Here is a 20307-nt window from a genome sequence, read left to right as displayed (position 1 = left end):
CCTGTGGGCGGGACAGACAACATGGCACTGGTTTTCTCTGGGGATTTCAGAGGCTACATTTGGAACTGAAAAATGGGTGTTGACACAGACTTTAAAAAAAAACTATGAACTGAAACAGCAATATTTATGTGTATTTAGATTTTGTCTTCCTTTAATAATTACAACAATACATTTCTGATATGTATGATTCATCTTGACAAAATGTCAAGGTCATAATAATCCGTAACCAAAATGATTGACACGGGACACAATTATTCCATTGGTTATTTATTCTCAAAGTCTGATGTTTGTGGAAAAAGGAACAAATGTTGGTGTAAAAAAGAAGACAAACAGAGAAAATCTATTTTAGGCCCCCAGGTTTAGGCAGTCTTGATAAACAAAGAGACATTCTGGAACAAAACGAAACAGAACAGGACATCTGTGTCCCAAATACCCTATAAGTGTACTACTTCCTTGTTCAAAAGAAGTGCACTATATAGAGAATAAGGTGCCATTTGGGACAAAGTAAAAAATATTTAAAAAACATGAGCTCTGTGAACTTCAAGGCCTTCATGACACAACAGACTGCTGCGAGAATTAATCACAATAAAATACCCAGTTTCACATTTACCACAATATAGACTACAAAATCATATCTACAGCAGAATAGCAGAGACGGGTACAGACGTAGCTTACTTAACTATAGATCACCTGAACATGAACGCTTTGGCACCCTTACGCTACACACCACCTCATTGGCTGACGTGATATGATGTCACAGGATGGGAGAGAGGAGAGAGAGGTCATGAGATCGAGAGAAAGAAAGATAGAGAGAGCGAGAGAGAGAGAGCGAGGAGAAGCATAAAGGGGCTAGATGAAGAGACTGGATACATAGAGAAAAGAGAGAGGAGACAAAGAACATGTTGTGATGGAGTAGGTCCATTCCTTCCTCAATCCCTCCAGTATCCCCTGCACACTGTAATAACAGTACTGGCACTGTACTGACCTGTATATAAGAACGTTATATAACTCCATTCTCCTGTTTCTTTTATTTTCTTCTTCTGTCGCATTTCATGTGTTTTATTTCTTATCTGTAATACTACCGCTATTGCGCATTTTTTGGTAAAGAGCCCCCAATTAAGGTTCTCCCTGCACTGTTTTACACCTGCTGTGTCCTGTGCATGTGACAATAAAGCTTGATAACAAATCATAATAGCAGCACTGAAAATGTAGCTTGTCTCATGAAATTCAGCAAGACGTTTAAAACGATTTCAAACGACGTACATCTTCCAAGTTTCATGGTCCTTTTGAAATTGGACCTAAATGTAATGATACGACTAGAGATGATTATAAGTCTGTGGCTCTAACTACAGTATCTTGGAGTATTGTCCAATCTAATGTAAAGTATAAATGTTACTTAATTTGTTTCATTTTGACATTCTCACTGTATATATATATATATAAACGTTCATTTTTAAACAGGGTGTTTCCTTTTAACAAAATACATGCAAAGTATTCAACATCTATGAGACAACACAAATAAACATGAGACCAACACTTAATAATTGTAGTACCTCAAAATCGTGTTGATTTGTCATCAATACTAACCACAGCATGCTCGCATTATCAAAACATAACATAACATTACATAAACGTTGTATAGCCATAAATAAACTGCAGCTATATACATTTTCCAGTTGACCCCATATAAAAGTTCAATCTACTAAGGCTGTGACTATACCAGTATTGCAATATTTTTTCCATGGCAATTTTTTTTTTTTGTTGTACACGAAGCAGACAAAACTCTTTGGTCTTTTAAAAACCTGCTATATGTAAATAACGTGTGCGATAGCATGAAATAAATACATCTGAGTCTGGGTGACAACATAACATTATTTACAACATTAGGGCTGTTTTCCCCAAAGAAGTGAAATCCGCTTCGTGTTTTGTTTCATTGCCACGCTACCAACAAGTATCGCGTTACTGATATTGTCCAAGCCCTAGCGTCTATCTTAGCTCATTCATTTAACTCAAATAAGATGATCTTTTCATTTTCCCATTCGACATGGTTATATTGTTGAAATAAGGAATCGTTTTGTTTAATTCTAACTATTTCACAGTCATCGTCCAATAGCTGTTAGACACTCAGATCCAGGACATGGAAACTGTGTGCGCAATAATGTGCAAAGATCCTTCTGAGGCAAAACCCCACAACTTGCCTTTGCAACCTAATCGTTCACTTTAAAAAGGTACATTCATCGGGAGTTAAAAACAACAAACACCGTCCTTCAGGTTCTATTCAATCAAACGGGCGACCCGGTTTCTAGGATAGGTCAACAACAGCATTATTCCTGTACAGAAAATGAATTGATATTGACATCATGTAGTTTCACTGGTAAATGGATACTTCAGGATTTTGGCAATGAAGCCCATTATCTACCTCCCCAGTCGGATGAACTCATGGATACCATTTTTATGTCCCTGCATCCTTCATCCAGTACAAAGGAAGTTAGAGGTAGTTTTGCAAGCCAATTGCTAACTAGTGTTAGTGCAATGACTGGAAGTCTATGGTCACAGCTAGCATCTGGTACCATAGACTTCCAGTTGTTGTGCTAACACTAGTTAGCAACTTCTTTCAAACTACATGCAGAGACATAAAAATGGTATCCACAAGTTCAACTGGATCTGGGGAAGTCGATAAAGGGCTTCATTGCCAACATCCTGTAGTATCCCTTTAATTAAGTTGGTCTGCACATTAATCCAAATGTACATACTTGCTGCAAAGGAATGCTAACTTCACTTATCACACTAACCAGTTTCATTGAACTCTCCACAAGTCTACCTGACACTATGCTAGTGACGAGTGTTAGACTCTAGAATTGGTGGATCCCTTTTATTCTCAGGCAGGAGAGAGGACGCCTCAGCCAGCCCGTTGACAGAACGCTGGCTTTGCTGCTCCTCAGTCCCCATAGATACCTCAGACCGTGTGCTATTCTTCAGTGACAGTGTAATATCATTACTGCCCATGTCTGTCTGAAAGGCAGATTTACAATTATTGTCATAAGTCTTGTCCTGGAGGCAGAACTATAGGTTCTATAGGCCAGCTGCTGAGTCAAAATTGGCTATATTGTAAAAATATATGAAAACAAAAATGTGCTTTGATCTTAAGGTTAGGGTTAGGCATTAGGGTCAGCAGTGTGGTTACGTTTAGGGTTAAGGTTAGGTTTCAAATCTGATTTTATGACTTTGTGGCTGTGCCAGCTAGTGACCACTCCGCAGAGCTGCCTCTAGAACAAGATTCATGATGAAAAACGCTAACCTGTGTCTGATAGGGCTGCTCATGGTGTAGTGTACTAGTCTCCCCACTGTGGGGAGTGTTGCTCTGTTGCGGGGCTGAGGAACAGGCGTTGGCTGCTGGTGCTTTGTCAGTGTGGGGAAAATGCATATACAGTCGCTCTATCTGGCTGAGGTGGTCTGTGTGCGGCTCGGAGGTGGTTTTAGGCTGCTCCTGTGACACGACCGCGGGGCCATCCGTGGCCCCCTGCCTATTGGGGAGTGAGAGGGGGAGTGAGGAAGCTTCACTAGGGGCTTTGGGTGTGGGGTTCAAGTTGGCTGAGTTGTCCATATGGTAGTACCCTGATGAAGGGTTGTGGTAGTATGAGTTGGGGTTAGCGTGGTTGGTGTTGGTGTGTGTGACATCAGTGTAACCCAACACAGAGGAGAGAGGAACCACCTCTGTGTGAGAGACTGGGGGTCCACTCACCCCCTCCTCCATAGACTCACAGTCATCTTCCTCCTCCTCCTCTTCTTCCTCCTCAGAGTCACTAGTGTGCAGGCTGTCGGTGCTGCAGTCAGAGAGGCCGCTACATAAACTACTACCATCGTCCTCATCCTCGTACTCCTCCTCATCGTCTTCCTCATCTTCGTCTACTTCCTCTTCTAGATGCTGCTCTGCGTCGCTGGCGCTTGGCAGGTGCATGATGGGAGCCTGCAGGACTGGGATGTTGTCAGACATCAGGGGGTACTGCAGAGCACGCTGGACAGGGACGTTGACTGGTAGTTCTCCATGGTAACCATTGCCATTGGTGACCTGTGGCTGTTGTTGTTGCTCGCGGCTCTTTTCCAGCTCCAGCTTCATGATGGTGTGCAGGAAGTGGGTGCGAACACGGATGGGGTTGAACTCGATGCGGCCAGTGCTGTTACTGCAGCCCTCCTTGCTGCAACCGCACGGGAATGACATTCGATCTACCTGTACAGACAGACAACCAACGCCTCAGTTAGCCTCCAAAACTGGACGGTTCCCATTTCCAATGAATAACTAACACATAGACAGAGGCATAAACATAGCAGACGGTCAAACAGACAGACAGACAGACAGACAGACAGACAGACAGACAGAAAGGAAAAAGACAGGCAAACAGCCAGGCAAACATCCAGCCAGCCAATAGCGGGCCAGCGGGCCAGCTATCATTTAACAGGCAAACATACTGACAGAGGTAATTCAGGAGACCCTCACCACAGCTCCATTTACCTGGCACTTGATGCCGGCCAGGCTGCAAGCGCAGGTCGCGGGGTTGCACAGCCCCCTGCAGTCACAGCCGCACTCCTCCCGGGACACCCGGATGGCCCGCAGCTCGTGCTTCTCCTCCACGTCGATGCGTCGCACCCCGGACTCCCGGAGGAGAGCGCGGCGCCGCCTGGTGGTCATCGGCTGCAGGAAGAAATACTCGTCCACCTCCGTGTTGTCCAGGTCGATGTCGTCCTCTGAGATATCGTCCAGGGTCAGCGACTCGGCCTCGTCCGACTCAACAGTGCCATTATTGGTCAGCTGGAGGAAAAACACACGAGTAGATGGCGATGCTCTCTAGCGATGCACACTGAGTATACCGAACACCTTCCTAATACTGACCGCTTGTGTTAGCGCATCCCCTTGTGTTGGATTAGAATCACTGCGATAACGCAGCTTAAAGTGAATACACTGAATAAATACATTGTAAACAATGTAAAGGTCATTTTGACGAGAAAGGACTGCGGCACTCAGGTTATTCATGTCATTTGTCATTAACCTTGAATTCATAACCTAGTCCTAATGCCACCCTGCTTTCCTGGTTATCCCCGGCTTACAAATGGGAAAACATTCCTTCCTCATCTCTCTTCTATGTTAGCTGAATTCTAGCACAACAATAGTTGTCATGCACCACATCGGTGTACAATGTAATGCACTTGGAGAAGTACCACTGTGAATGCTTTACCCAATCTATTATTAATAAACTGCCTTTGCCACTGCACTGCTGGATACTCTAATACAAAGGCGTTAAAGGCACAGTCCAAAACTTTAGTTAGACGGAGTTTACTACCTTAAGTTTGATGGGGGCTGACTAGGCAGAGTTGATTACTTTGAGTTACATTCACTACCTTTAGTTATATGGAATTGACTAAAGTTGACTAGCTTTAGTTTGATGGAGAACTAAAGTTGACTACATTTAGGTTGATGGCGTTGACTAAAGTTGACTACCATTAGTTTGATGGAGTTGACTACCTATAGTTAGACAGAGTTCACTACCTTTAGTTGGACTAGTGGTTCCCAAACTTGGGGTCGTGACCCCGTGTGGGGTCACCTGATATGAAAATGGGGTCGCGGGAGATTTTCCAAAATCCTGAAGAAAAACAATGTACACTAACTAGTGTTCAAATGTTTGGGTTCACTTAGAAATGTCCTGGTTTTTGAAAGAAAATCACATTTTTTGTCCATTAAAATAACAGAATAGTGTAGACATTGTTAATGTTGTGAATAACTATTGTAGCTGGAAACGGCAGATTGTTTTTGGAATATCTACATAGGTGTACAGAGGCCCATTATCAGAAACCATCACTCCTGTGTTCCACGTTGTGTTAGCTAATCCAAGTTTATAATTTTAAAAGGCTAATTGATCATTAGAAAACCCTTTTGCAATTATGTTAGCACAGCTGAAAACTGTTGTCCTGATTAAAGAAGCAATAAAACTGGCCTTCTTTAGACTAGTTGAGTATCTGAAGCGTCAGCATTTGTGGGTTCGATTACAGGCTCAAAATGGCCAGAAACAAAGACCTTTCTTCTGAAACTCAGTCTTTTATTGTTCTGAGAAATTAAGGCTATTCCATGGGAGAAATTGCCAAGAAACTGAAGATCTCGTACAATGCAGTGTACTGCTCTCTTAACAGAACAGCGCAAACTTGCTATAACCAAAATAGAAAGAGGAGTGGGAGGCCCCGGTGCACAACTGAGCATGAGGGCAAGTACATAAGTGTCTCACAAGTCCTCAACTGGCAGCATCATTAAATAGTACCCGCAAAACACCAGTCTCAATGTCAACAATGAAGAGGCGACTCCGGGATGCTGGATACCTTATGTCAGACTAATTTGAAATGGACTGTTATAGCCCCATATTAAAAGTATGTGATGGTCACAAGAATTTTCAGATATCAAAATGGGGTTCTGGGCTAAAAAAGTTTAGGAACCCCTATGTTAGATGGAGTTGACTACCTTGAGTTTGATGGAGTTGAGTTTCTCCTCTTTGAGGTGGTCTCGCAGCATGTCTCTGTGGCTTCTCTCCTGCTCCACAGCGAACTCCCCCAGAGTGTAGCGCTGCACCCAGCTGTGGCGCGTGGACATGCCCAGGGTGCTGCCGCCCTGCGTGGGCACACTAGTGAAGCCCTGGCGCCGGCTGAAGTAGTACACCGTCACACTCTCAAAGTGCACATTGCGTACCAGCAGACGCTTCTCACGCCTCAAGATAGAAGCGGCTGTTAGAGGGAGGGAGAGAAGAAGGGAGAAGGAGAGAGAAGGAGGGAGAAGGAGAGAGAAGAAGGGAGAAGGAGAGAGAAGGAAGAGGAGAGGAGAGAGAAGAAGGGAGAAGGAGAGGAGGGAGAAGGAGAGAGAAGGAGGGAGAAGGAGAGAGAAGAAGGGAGAAGGAGAGAGAAGAAGGGAGAAGGAGAGAGAAGGAGGGAGAAGAAGGGAGAAGGAGAGAGAAGGAGAGAGAAGAAGGGAGGAGAGAGAAGGAGAGAGAAGAAGGGAGAAGGAGAGAGAGGGGGCATTTAGAGACAAAGTATCACCATAGAAATGTTTTACTTAACCTTTATTTAACTAGCCAAGTCAGTTAAGAACAAATTACTATTTACAATGACAGCCTACCCCAGCCAAACCTGGACGACGCTGGGCCAATCACAGCCAGATGTGATACAGCCTGGGTTTGAACCGGGGACTGCAGTGACACCTCTTGCACTCTTGCCTTAGACCGCTGCGCCAATCGAGAGTATTGCTGCTATTGATATCCCTATGGACCCTTTGAGTGAGTTCTAGCATCCCTAACATCCTCCCTGTCATCTAAAAACCCACAGGGAGCAGGAGCTAGGGGAGATCACCAGCTATGACACCTAGAGAGAGATGAAATCACACTACTCCCAAGAGTTACTTCCTGTTTCTCTCTATCATTCTAATCCCACTGAGGCTCTCTATGCTGGTGGTGCTTGAAGGAATCCCAGCTGATTTGAAAAGAAGTAGGTGAGGAAGAGGTTCTCGTAACTGGGAGTTTTTCCACTGAAAAGATGGAAGGCTACTCACTAGCAAAATGTAAGGTGCTATTTAATTCACTTGAGGTCAAATAGTTGACAGTGTTGTCCAAAGTTGGAAAAGCTGGTTTTGATAGTTAAGCAGTCAAGTACATGCATGCTGGGTAAGCAACTCACGGGCGACGGGGGTGGAGGTGCCTGGGTTGACGCTGTCGCTGCTGTTCCCGCTGTCGCTGCCGGCGGAGACCTCGTCATCGGACCCCCGGAGAGAGAGGCAGGGGGAGGGGCTGTCGACCTCCACCTCCTCAAACTTCCTCTTCAGGATCCCACTCATCCTGCCGTAGGTCTACCACCCAACGTCTGCCCCTGAGAGAGAGAGAGAAAGAATGATCTCTCCCAACAGGTATCGGACGATGAGGTAAGGTAAGTTGCTAGCTAGCATTAAACTTATCTTATAAAACACAATCAATCAATCAATCATAATCACTAGTTAACTACACATGGTTGATGATATTACTAGTTTATCTAGCGTGTCCTGCGTTGCATATAATCGATGCGGTGCGTATCGTTGCTCCAATGTGTACCTAACCATAAACATCAATGGCTTTCTTCAAATCAATACACAGAAGTATATATTTTTAAACCTGCATATTTAGCTAAAATAAATCCAGGTTATCATTCAATATTAACCAGGTGAAGTTGTGTCACTTCTCTTGCGTTCATTGCACGCAGAGTCAGTGTATATGCAACAGTTTGGGCGGCCTAATTTGCCAGAATTTTACGTAATTATGACATAACATTGAAGGTTGTGCAATGTAACAGGAATATTTAGACTTAGGGATGCCACCCGTTAGATAAAATACGGAACGGGTCTGTATTTCACTGAAAGAATAAACGTCTTGTTTTTGAGATGATAGTTTCCGGATTCGACCATATTAATGACCTAAGGCTCGTATTTCTGTGTGTTATTATGTTATAACTAAGTCTATGATTTGATAGAGCAGTCTGACTGAGCGGTGGTAGGCAGCAGCAGGCTGCACTTTCGTGCATTTTGCCAGCAACTCTTCGTTGTGCGTCAAGCATTGCGCTGTGTATGACCTCAAGCCTATCAACTCCCAAGATTAGGCTGGTGTAACCGATGTGAAATGGCTAGCTAGTTAGCGGGGTGCGCGCTAATAGCGTTTCAAACGTCACTCACTCTGAGCCTTCTAGTAATTGTTCCCCTTGCTCTGCATGGGTAACGCTGCTTCGAGGGTGGCTGTTGTCGTTGTGTTCCTGGTTCGAGCCCAGGGAGGAGCGAGGAGAGGGACGGAAGCTATACTGTTACACTGGCAATACTAAAGTGCCTATAAGAACATCCAATAGTCAAGGGTTAATGAAATACAAATGGTATAGAGAGAAAGAGTCCTATAATTCCTATAATAACTACAACCTAAAACTTCGTACCTGGGAATATTGAAGACTCATGTTAAAAGGAACCACCAGCTTTCATATGTTCTCATGTTCTGAGCAAGGAACTGAAACGTTAGCTTTCTTACATAGCACATATTGAACTATTACTTTCTTCTCCTACACTTTGTTTTGCATTATTTAAACCAAATTGAACATGTTTCATTATTTATTTGAGGCTAAATTGATTTTATTGATGTATTATATTAAGTTAAAATAAGTGTTCATTCAGTATTGTTGTAATTGTTATTATTACAAATAAATAAAATAAAAAATTGTCAGATTAATCGGTATCGGCTTTTTATGGTCCTCCAATAATCGGTATCGGTATTGAAAAAGCATAATCGGCCGACCTCTAACCACTATCTACTGGATTTAATGGCTGTGTCACGTCTACTCCCACTCCCCCCCTTCGGCGTTTGACGTAGCGGGTATACTAACCACCGGTCATGGGATCCATCATTACACACACCTGGCATCAATCATTACGCGCACCTGCACATCATCATTATGCACACCTGGACTCCATTACCTCACGTATTACCTCCCCTATATCTGGCACTCCCTTAGGTTCTTTCCCCAATCGGTATTATTCCTGTGTTTATGCATAGACTCTACTGTTGTCTCGGTTCATGGTTGTTGTTTTATTAAAAGTTTCACCTGCTTCTCGACGTCTCTGTTACAGAATACTGACTACAACAATGGAAGCAGCAGGAAAACAGAGTATCTCCCAGACGGTCGACGAGCAGGGATACCTTCTACGTCAACACCATGACCAGCTAGTACAACGGCTATGGAAGAGGTTCTTCACAGTGTGCAACGTCTTGAACATACCCGGAAGCGTTGCCGTCAACTAGCGTAGGATACTCTACAACCAGTTGACCCAGCGAGCCGGCACAACCAGCACATTTAACAACCCGCTCAGGTCAGGGAAGCTTGTTTGTCCCTCCCGGATAAATATGACGGCACCCCATCTAAATGCCGTGGCTACCTACTTCAGTGCTCCCTCTACTTTATGCACCAAATGGGAGCCCCCACCACCGAGAGGTCCAATGTTGCCACGGTTATTTCTCTGCTGACTGGGCGAGTGTTGGAATGGGCCACGGCCGTCTGGGAGAGGAGAGTAAAGGAGCTATATTCATGAGGGGTTCATGGCTCTGTTCAAATGCATCTTTGATCATCCCTGGAGGGCAGAGGGAGGTGAGCGCCTACTCCAATTACAGCAGGGGGACCAGACGGCTGCCTAGTTTTCGCTCACCTCCCGGACAGTAGCAACATCCAGCGGATGGATCGAGTGGGTGTTTCGTACGCTATTCAGAAGAGGTCTGCACGAGTAGGTCCAGATGGAACTGGCCTGTCGATGACAACCTCTGCTTGGACGCACTCATTGTGCTGGCCGTCCCTCTGGATATCCTACTTCGGCAGCGTTGGCACTCATCGCTTCTCTCAGTGAACACTCTGGATCAGAGCCTGAACACATGGAGGTAGGGGTCACATGCCTCCCCATGACGCAGACTGAGCCAGATGGTGTTCTGTCTGTATTGTGGTCAAGGACTTCCTAATCTGGGATCCACAAGAGCAGAGTCACGTGATCTTCCACCTCCTGGGGCAGGAGTGAGTATTCCACCTTCATCACTTTCTGCTAAACTCTTTTTGGTGTCCATCATACTAGTTGACTGTCCCTCATGTACTGTGTCTACAGCGTTAGTGGATTCCGGTGCCACAGGGAACTTTATTGACCAGACCCTTGCCTCCTCTCTTAACATCTCATACCACTTCTCCTTTCCCGGTTCAAGCCCTCAATAGTTGGCCACTAGGATCCGGAACCATTACACACATCACCCAACCACTCACCCTCACCGTGGAGTCCATTCATCAGGAGAACTTCCCTTCTACATTACCAGTTCACAAGATCTGCCTTGGCTTCAATGCCATAACCCCACCATCTCATGGTCGAGAATGAGAATCAGACTGGTCACCCGAATGCTGGTTCTACGTCGGTTGAGAGTCCTGTGGTTGCCCTTCAGCCCAACAACCCAGGTATACCAGGACCTGGAGGAGGTATTCTCCAAAACCTGTGCCACCTGTCTTCCTCCTCATCGCCCCTGGGACTGTGCCATCAACCTGCTGGCAGGGTCTGTGCCTCCTCGCGGGAGCATCTACTCTCTGTCTGTGGCTGAGACCCAGGCCACGGAGGATTACATCCAAGAGGCGCTACAACAAGGACGTCCTCTTCTCCTGTGTCAGCTGGCTTCATCTTTGTGCCCAAGAAAGATGGAGGGTTACGTCCATGTATTGATTACAAAGGACTCAATGAAATCAGCACAAGTACTATTACACTCTCCCATTGTTTTCCGGCAGCTGTCGAAAAGCTCAGTGGGGCCCATTTCATTATTTATTTTTTTACCAAATTGGACCTGCGGAGTGCGAACAAGCTCATCCACATCCGGGAGGGGGATGAATGGAAGACTGTTTAGCCCGATGTCTGGTCACCATGAGTACTTGGTGATGCCATTTGGCTTAGCCAATGCTCCATCAGTGTTTCAGGCATTCATTAACTTCTTAGCACACCCATCCCGTTAGCGGGATCATTTTCGTCAACATCCGCTGAATTGCAGAGCGCCAAATTCAAATTAAATTACTAAAAATATTAAATGTTCATGAAATCACAAGTGCAATATAGCAAAACACAGCTTAGCTTGTTGTTAATCCACCTGACATGTCAGATTTCAAAAAAGCTTTTCGGCGAAAGCTATCCAAGCGTTTATGTTAGGAAGTCTCTCTCAGTAGACAAAACATTACAAACAGATAGCAGCAAAGTAGATTGGTCACGAAAGTCAGAAAAGCAATCAAATGAATCGCTTACCTTTGATGATCTTCGGATGTTTGCGCTCACGAGACTCCCAGTTACACAATAAATGTTACATAAAGATTATTGTTAAATCCAAAAACCTCCATTTACAGGCGGTGGGGATACCCACAGAACCTTGTCGCCCTCTCTCTTCAAGTAGCCTCCCGTAACCGGCGACAGTGCGCACAGGAGCCGGGAGACATTCTACCCGACCAACGACCCAAACCATCAGCCGAGGTAAGGGCACCCGGGAGAGGAAGTCACTATCGGAAACACCAAGCTCCCTAAAGAATGCTACTCGATTGTCAAGAGAACCTGTGCCACGGATTAGTAGGGGAACAGTGCCAGCCATCCCCTACAAATAGATTCAATTGAGGGCAGTCTGAGCATGCGCCGAGACATACAAGACAACCAACGTGAGTATCTTGGGGCATGGTCGCAAATCCGATCTAGGCTTGTTAGTCTTCGTCATTTCGGTAGCGTAAGCCAGCTTACTTATTGCTATAGCCAGGCCAAGCAATTCGAAGAATAACTAATTGTTTGTGATTGGGAAACGTAATTATGACATAACATTGAAGGTTGTGCAATGTAACAGGAATATTTAGACTAATGGATGCCACCCCTTAGATAAAATACGGAACGGTTCCGTATTTCACTGAAAGAATAAACGTCTTGTTTTCGAGATGATAGTTTCCGGATTCGACCATATTAATGACCTAAGGCTCGTATTTCTGTGTGTTATTATGTTATAACTAAGTCTATGATTCGATAGAGCAGTCTCTTGTTTCAAGAGGACCACAATGGAAATAAGTCCCAGACGTTGTTGTGTGTTATCCTCCATGATGTTACTCATGTGCCTGTATGGCTTCTCAAGTTTTCTGTGTTCTTGTTTTTTGTTTTTAAATGGTCGAGTGAATAAACTAGACTAAAATTCAAACACAACCCCCCACGGTGACAGTATGGGGAGATGGTGGGAACTGGGTAAGGGTTTCCGTGGCTATATCCAAGCATCATGTACCGACTTCCTACACTTCATTTCAGTCACGTATTCTCATTCCCATCTTTAGAATCCAGCACTCCGTGCACCATGCTACCTATTCCTTGAAAACCCGGTGGCGGTTGCCATGACAACAGTGTCATCGTATACATGTGTCTTATTAAGAGACATATTTAATTCGGACAGTCGTCGCCTGTTTTAGACATTATGGATACTATGTGCAAAACAATACCACTTAAAACGGTGGTTTACTGTCCACACAAATCCCAATCTCATAATAAATGCCTCCTTGAACTGGTACCGGATGACATCATGCACCACAACAGAACAGAACACGGGAGCAGACTACCCGGCAATGGCAGTGAGAGAATAGGTGGAGGGAGACTCCCCTTCGCTTGCTAACCACCTCTCTCTCTCTCTCTCTCTGTCTCTCTCTGTCTCTCTCTCTCTGTCTCTCTCTCTCTCTCTGTCTCTCTCTCTCTCTCTCTGTCTCTCTCTCGTCTCTCTCTCTCTCTCTCTCTCTCTCTCTGTCTCTCTCTCTGTCTCTCTCTCTCTCTCTGTCTCTCTCTCTCTCTCTCTCTCTCTCTCTGAAGAACAGTAAGCAGCAGGATATACACTGGGAACACAACGTTGTATAAGCTCCCTCCACACCAGATGCTCCACATAGTGTCCTGTGCTGAATGGATCCCATTTGCGAGTTCCCCCCATAAAATGTAAAAGTACCAAAGGTGAGGAAATATTACCACCACACTTCAATAATCTATGTGACCACTGACTGACCTGTGTCGTATCGCCTTGCAAACTCCAGGAATCCTCTAGCGCTTCCCCACATGATTCACTACATAAACGTCCACATCGATAGGGCTCCCAGAAGAACAGACCTTGCTGCTACCCTCTTACTCTGTTGTTTAACACCCAGGAGTCTGTCTAGGGTTCACAATCTTTCTCTCAATTCAATTCAATTCAATTCAAGGGGCTTTATTGGCATGGGAAACATGTGTTAACATTGTGAAAGCAAGTGAAGTAGATAATGTACAAAAGTGAAATGAACAATAAAAATTAACAGTAGACATCATGGGTCCATGGGAATCCATCAAAATTGGGTTTGTTTTCAAATTCTTTGTGGATCTGTGTAATCTGAGGGAAATATGTGTCTCTCTCTGGCAGGAGGTTAGGAAGTGCAGCTCAGTTTCCACCTCATTTTGTGGCAGTGTGCATATAGCCTGTATTCTCTTGGGAGCCAGGTCTGCCTACGGCGGCCTTTCTCAATAGCAAGGGTATGCTCACTGAGTCTGTACATCATCAAAGCTTTCCTTAAGTTTGGGTCAGTCACAGTGGTCAGGTATTCTGCCACTGTGTACTCCCTGTTTAGGGCCAAATAGCATTCTAGTTTGCTATTTTTTTTGTTAATTCTTTCCAATGTGTCAAGTAAATATATTTTTGATTTCTCATGATTTGTCTAATTGTGTTGCTGTCCTGGGGCTCTATGGGGTGTGTTTGTGTTTGTGAACAGAGCCCCAGGACCAGCGTGCTTAGGGGACTCTTCTCCAGGTTCATCTCTCTGTAGGCGATGGCTTTGTTATGGAAGGTTTGGGAATCGCTTCCTTTTAGGAGGTTGTAGAATTTAACGTCTCTTTTCTGGATTTTGATAATTAGCGGGTATCGGCCTAATTCTGCTCTGCATGCATTATCTCTCTCTACCCCCTCTCTGCCTCTCTCTCTCTGGTGTTGCTTGCTGTCAGCTTTCTCAGACAGTTTCTCTCTCCCCTCTAGCTCTCTTTCTCTATCTCGCTTTCTCTCACCCTCCGTTTCCACACAAAGACTCGTTAGCTTGTGCTGGCTGAAGTGCCGAAGCCTGACTGAGGTAGAGGAGGAAGTCCTTGGAGATCACAAGAGAAAGAGGATAGAATGAAAGAATAGGGGAGAGAGAGAGGGGGGGTGTAATCAGACAATTTCGACAAAATAGCAAAAAGGGCAAGGAGACAGATCTGCAATACGAAATCTCCCTTTTATAATCCCAAACCCTGCACTGCCCCCTGTATAACAGACATACACAACAACACTGTGTCACTTTACAGGCTCAGGTTGCCACAAATAGCATGAGTGACAAAGCTAGTGGGAAGCACCGATGCCAGTCCTGACCCTGTCCACAGACACTCAGTCTCGATTATGAATACGGGCCAACTGTCAACTCATCTTAACTCACTGCCCTAAAATACCCGTTTGCATCTCCCCTCTTCCTCTCTCTCTACTACCCTTTCCTCTCCTCTCTACTCCTCCTCCTCCTACATTCATGTTTGGATTCATTGGGTTAATGGTGTGTGTGTGTCATACAGCAGAGAGGAGCCCTGACTCACTCGCTGCAGTGAGACTGGTTGAATTAGCGCTAGGCTAGCTAGCCAGCCTCCATTCAGCCTCCAGGAAGGGAGGTTGAGAAATGAGGCCCTCTCTAGATTCTAGAATGACCTCAAAGAGAGGGTCAGTTGAATGGGATTCCTAAAGGAACGGCCCCTAGTGTCATCTGGCGCTGAAGAAGTCTACTGCCACAGACATGCACGCCCCCATGCACACACTCACACACACGGAGGCAGGCAGACACACAGACCTGTTTTCACCTCTGGGTACAGAGAGTACAGGGGAGTAGGGCTGGGTAAGGCAGGGGGCTGAAGGAGATGTGAGGGAGTTGACTTTGTGGAACAATGTTTCCTCTTCCTATCCACCCACCCACCTACACAAATGTGCTCTTTCTTTCAGTTGAAAATGTTGCTGGATTGCCAGAATTGAGAGAGAGAGAGAGAGAGAGAGAGAGAGAGAGAGAGAGAGAAGTGGACAGACAAAGACTAAGAGGAAAATCTAAAATTAGACTAGGCGCCATCGAACAAATCACGGAACGATGCCATTCATATGTTCTGCCATTATATTTCAAATAGACATGAGTCATGAGCAATACCAGACAGAGAGCTGTATCTCCCTTATTCAGAGAGCTGTATCTCCCTTATTCAGAGAGCTGTATCTCCCTTATCCAGAGAGCTGTATCTCCCTTATTCAGAGAGCTGTATCTCCCTTATTCAGAGAGCTGTATCTCCCTTATTCAGAGAGCTGTATCTCCCTTATTCAGAGAGCTGTATCTCCCTTATTCAGAGAGCTGTATCTCCCTTATTCAGAGAGCTGTATCTCCCTTATTCAGAGGGCTGTATCTCCCTTATTCAGAGAGCTGTATCTCCCTTATTCAGAGAGCTGTATCTCCCTTATTCAGAGAGCTGTATCTCCCTTATTGAGAGGGCTCTTCAGAGTCACTATGGTCTTATAATGGTACCAAGGGTGAAAATAACAAGAGAAACTTCTGCTTTAAGATGGAAGGTGACAGAAAGGCGTTACACCATCAGTCCCTCTACGACTATTCTGAATGTCCTCTGTGTGTGTGTGTGTGTGTCTGTGTGTGTGTGTGTGTGTGTGTGTAGCAGCTACAGTTTACCCATACATGAATGAAAACTGGTTGCTATAGCAATACCAGACATATATCACCCAGACACACATCCCACAGCCTATCGAGAGAAGGAATACCCTTCCATCTTAAACCAGCACACCACTCAAATCCTATAAGGGACATTCTACTTCTAAATTCTACTTCTACATAACAGAATAGAATGGCTTGTTAGGCTGATATAGTATTGGGGAGGGCTGACATTCTGTCAGTATGCACTCACAGTCTAAAGCTTTTGGAGAACAAAGACCAACGTATGATCATCAACTATTTGCAAAGTGAATCTACGGACACTTGTCTCATGAGCTAACGCGTCACTGGAAATCACATTCAGTCTGTCGAAAATGTTAAGCAAATGCACTCTAATGAGAGGTATAACATAGATTCATTTACCACTGACTGAATAAACAGTAGCCTTTACCACTGCACAAAATATGGCCTAGCTGTTGGAAGCACGACAAGAGGAGATAGTGGAGACGTCCAATTACTACTGTATGTGTCCTAGAGCGAGTTAGTGAGCCCCTTTCCGTTGCTCTCCTCTCCCTCCCTTTTCCTAGTGACTGGTGAAACTAATTGTGCTGCATTTAAAATCTGCTACTGATTTCTCTCCCAGCCACTGCTCTCTCTCTCTTTCTCTCCTCTCTCTCTCTCACCCACACTTCCTCTTTCTGTCTATTTCTCTCTCTCTTTCTCATTTCAACTTCTCTCTCCCTTTCCCTCTCTATCTGTCTGTTTCTCTCTCTCTCAACATCCCTCTCTCACTCTGTCTGTTTCTCTCTCTCTCAACATCCCTGTCACTCTGTCTGTTTCTCTCTCTCTCAACATCCCTCTCTGACTCTGTCTGTTTCTCTCTCTCTCTCAACATCCCCCTCTCTCTCTTTCTGTGTTTCTCTCTCTATATGTTTCTCTCTCTCTCTCCTCTCCCTTTCTCTATCCATATCAACTTCTTTCTCTCTCCCTTGCTCTCTCTCTCTCTCATATTATCTCTCTCCAATCAAACATGGAGCAAGGGGATGCAAAGTAATTACCTCAATGAATGTGGAAGGTGAGAGGTGCTGTGTATCTCCTGTCCGCATTCTGTCTGAGAGTTTATTTCATGGAAAGTCTCCAGACAGAAGCCTTAGAGAGGTGTGAGCATGGTTGGCTATGATCGGGGGGTTGGAGAATAAGTTTACTAAACCTGCAAATAAAACCCAGATTAACATTTGTCCACTAAACCAAGGCAAATACAAAGAATACTATACTTTTACAGTGGTTAATATATATAAATATATATATATATGTTTTTATAATACTAAATAATCCCAAATAATGACCATCTCTTACAAGTAATGAACATGTGAAATGAATGAATCACACTTTCAGCGGACCTCAGCACCCTGGTTAATACCTAGATGTTACCTTTTGTAAGCGGCTTGTCCTCTCCTAGGGGGTGAACAGCAATATGCTGCTGGAGACTGAGTGAACATTCCAATCAGCTGCCATGGCAACCAGCCACGAGGGGGAGGGGGGTGGAGGCGAGGGGAGAGCACTATGCTGAAGCATGAGTTGGACTGGGAAGTATACCACATCTACAAAGAACAACTGTTATGTATGCTAGCCAGGAGGGGCGATGAGTATAGATGTAATTCATATACAGTGTGGTTGCACACAATAGTTATGGAGCTGTATCAATGACAATACAGAATCATCCATTGAAATATAGAATAGTAATACAATTCTACATGTAAAATACAGTATAGACGATCATATTATTACTATGCATTATGAAGCATTCATTGGAATTGTGACTAGAATACTATCTTTAACAGACAATGATGCAACCGCTTTCTTTCTCTCTCTCTCTCTCTCTCTCTCTCCCTCACTATGAAATTGTAACAATGTATCCTTCACCCTAATAATATACAGTCAAAGCCTGATGAAAACATGGCATGACACCTAGTAATATAATTTATGCATTGGGAATTGCTTGATGATGGATTTGATAGACAGATGTTGACAGACAGAGAATCAGGGTGACCTTTACAGTGTGTGTGTGTGTGTGTGTGTGTGTCTGTGTCTTTGCATTGTATTGTGTAATAACACCCCATACTTCTCCAGTTCTATTTTCTCTCCCCTGATATCTCCTGTAGAGATAATAACCATGTGGTGGTGGACAAAGAGAGCTTCTACCCAGATAAATCAAGCATCATTCAGCCTGCACGGACACTTAGCTGCCCCACTCACTACATGATGACTTCTCCCATCAGGAACCTTTTAGGAAACGCCAGACAGCTAACAGGGCTGCTAGTTGGACAGACCTTATATGGAGTTTATGTTTAAAATCAGTCTATACAAACTGGAACAACAATGCTTGGACAAGTTAAAGCCAACCTACCTTAGATGCTGAGAGATCAAGTTAGGTTGTTTGCATGAGAAGTCGCTGGCCTGTAAGGAAATGCGCACAGGTGAGGACTGATGAGCTAATGTATTCTTATTTGACAATGGCTGAAATATAGTGAGACACAATTCACTAATAGTGTGGATTGGGTTCTCATAGAAACTACTCATGCAGTGAGACACAGCTTATAGTGAGAGTTTGGCTTGGGGAAGTGGAAAGCAGGCATTGCTGCCCCCCCACCACTACCTCCTCCTCCCCCTTCTCCTCTTGTGATGAATAATTGGTTCCCAGGGGACTCAGGAGTGGGGCCCAGCAGTTCTACACACACAGTTTCCCTTTCTCAACAGACTGACTGGGGCAGTAGCCTCCTCTCTGCAGCACTGAAGTGTGTGTGTGTGTGTGTGTGTGTGTGTGTGTTTACAAGAGCATAGATTTTTTTATGATAAGACATGTAAATACAGTTTAATCAATCTGTTTTAACTATGCATAACCTTGGAATAAGTTCAACAGAAAAGGTTCAACTATGATGTTATTAATTATACATTTTTGGGGGGTACTAGCATATACACTACAACTTATATATAACCAACGTCAAATTGTTTTAATAATAAAACATAGTGGTGAAACCTTTTGAATGAAAACGTAATGTAGTTATGCCTGTGACAAAGCAAGAAAACCTGAAGGCTCTGAGGCCTCTATGGCAAACCACGTATCCTACAAAAAAATGTACTATTCTATTCCAAAACACTTTATATTTGCAAAATATGTGCATTGTTAGCGTAACATCTCTTAAATCATGCACTCACTCAGCTTGTTTAAGATTCAGATAGTGAAAAAGCACAGCAATGCACTCAGGGTATCGCGGTATACCGTGCTATATAGGAATTGAAAAGGCTAGAGGGAAATACTAATACAGAGGTATCAAAAGCAGTGACTTACCAATCATCTTGTCAAACCCATCACGAAAAACTGGCAACTGTATAAAATTACGTCCCGTACTGGCTAAAATAAACTAATCTCAATGACAACTGTTAAATCAAAGGCTAATTGTCAATGCAGCTTAAATTATATTTGCGCACCATACACACAAACGCATAACAGAGTGATATGGTCCTGTAACTGATTATGTTGTAAATGAATTAGTAGGTTTTGCAGCACGACTGATGCGTGGAGGTCTTTTCGGCTGCGCGCGCTGACAATGGTGGAGAGAAAGGGGTTGACACGAGCCCTACAGCAACGTGACTACGGTTAAGCCAATCATTCCCAGGTGAATGAAATTATACGTGGACTACCAAAGTGTCGGCTACTGTAGCAAACGATTACACGTTTTTGAAACATGGCAGCCTATCTTTGAAAACATAAAACAATATTTTTGTCAACTCCAACAAAAATAAGTGTGGTCTTTGGTCTTCAGATAAGAAGCTGCGTGCGTGCGCGCGCGTGCGTGTGTGTGTGTGGCTCAGCTATGGATTTGGTGCGGTGGAAATGTTTTGCTGCCATCCAGTGGAAAGCTTGGCCTCTCAGCGGGGTATTTAAATAATTAACCATGTATTGTTTTATGTATTGAGCTGTCAAGAATAAGTATTATATTTGAATGTCGTAGCTGAGGTACAGAAACA

At 44.3% G+C, this 20307-nt stretch overlaps 1 protein-coding gene across 1 annotated transcript; it reads right to left on the bottom strand.

Moving 5' to 3' along the window:
• Nucleotides 1-3012: 3012 nt before the first annotated feature.
• LOC115132872 (cysteine/serine-rich nuclear protein 3-like) lies at nucleotides 3013-19864 on the bottom strand. The gene is made up of 6 exons (XM_029665624.2): nucleotides 19628-19864; nucleotides 18686-18735; nucleotides 7705-7893; nucleotides 6503-6762; nucleotides 4511-4807; nucleotides 3013-4228 (listed from the first exon to the last, which is right to left on the bottom strand). The coding sequence occupies exons 3-6, from the start codon at nucleotides 7859-7861 to the stop codon at nucleotides 3218-3220; spliced, it is 1725 nt and encodes a 574-aa protein (XP_029521484.1). The 5' UTR covers nucleotides 7862-7893; nucleotides 18686-18735; nucleotides 19628-19864; the 3' UTR covers nucleotides 3013-3217.
• Nucleotides 19865-20307: the final 443 nt, after the last annotated feature.

The sequence above is a fragment of the Oncorhynchus nerka genome, linkage group LG2, assembly GCF_034236695.1.
Source record: "Oncorhynchus nerka isolate Pitt River linkage group LG2, Oner_Uvic_2.0, whole genome shotgun sequence".
Lineage (NCBI taxonomy): Eukaryota > Metazoa > Chordata > Actinopteri > Salmoniformes > Salmonidae > Oncorhynchus > Oncorhynchus nerka.
Note: the sequence above shows the minus strand (reverse complement) of the source record. Positions and strands in the feature narration are given on the sequence as shown.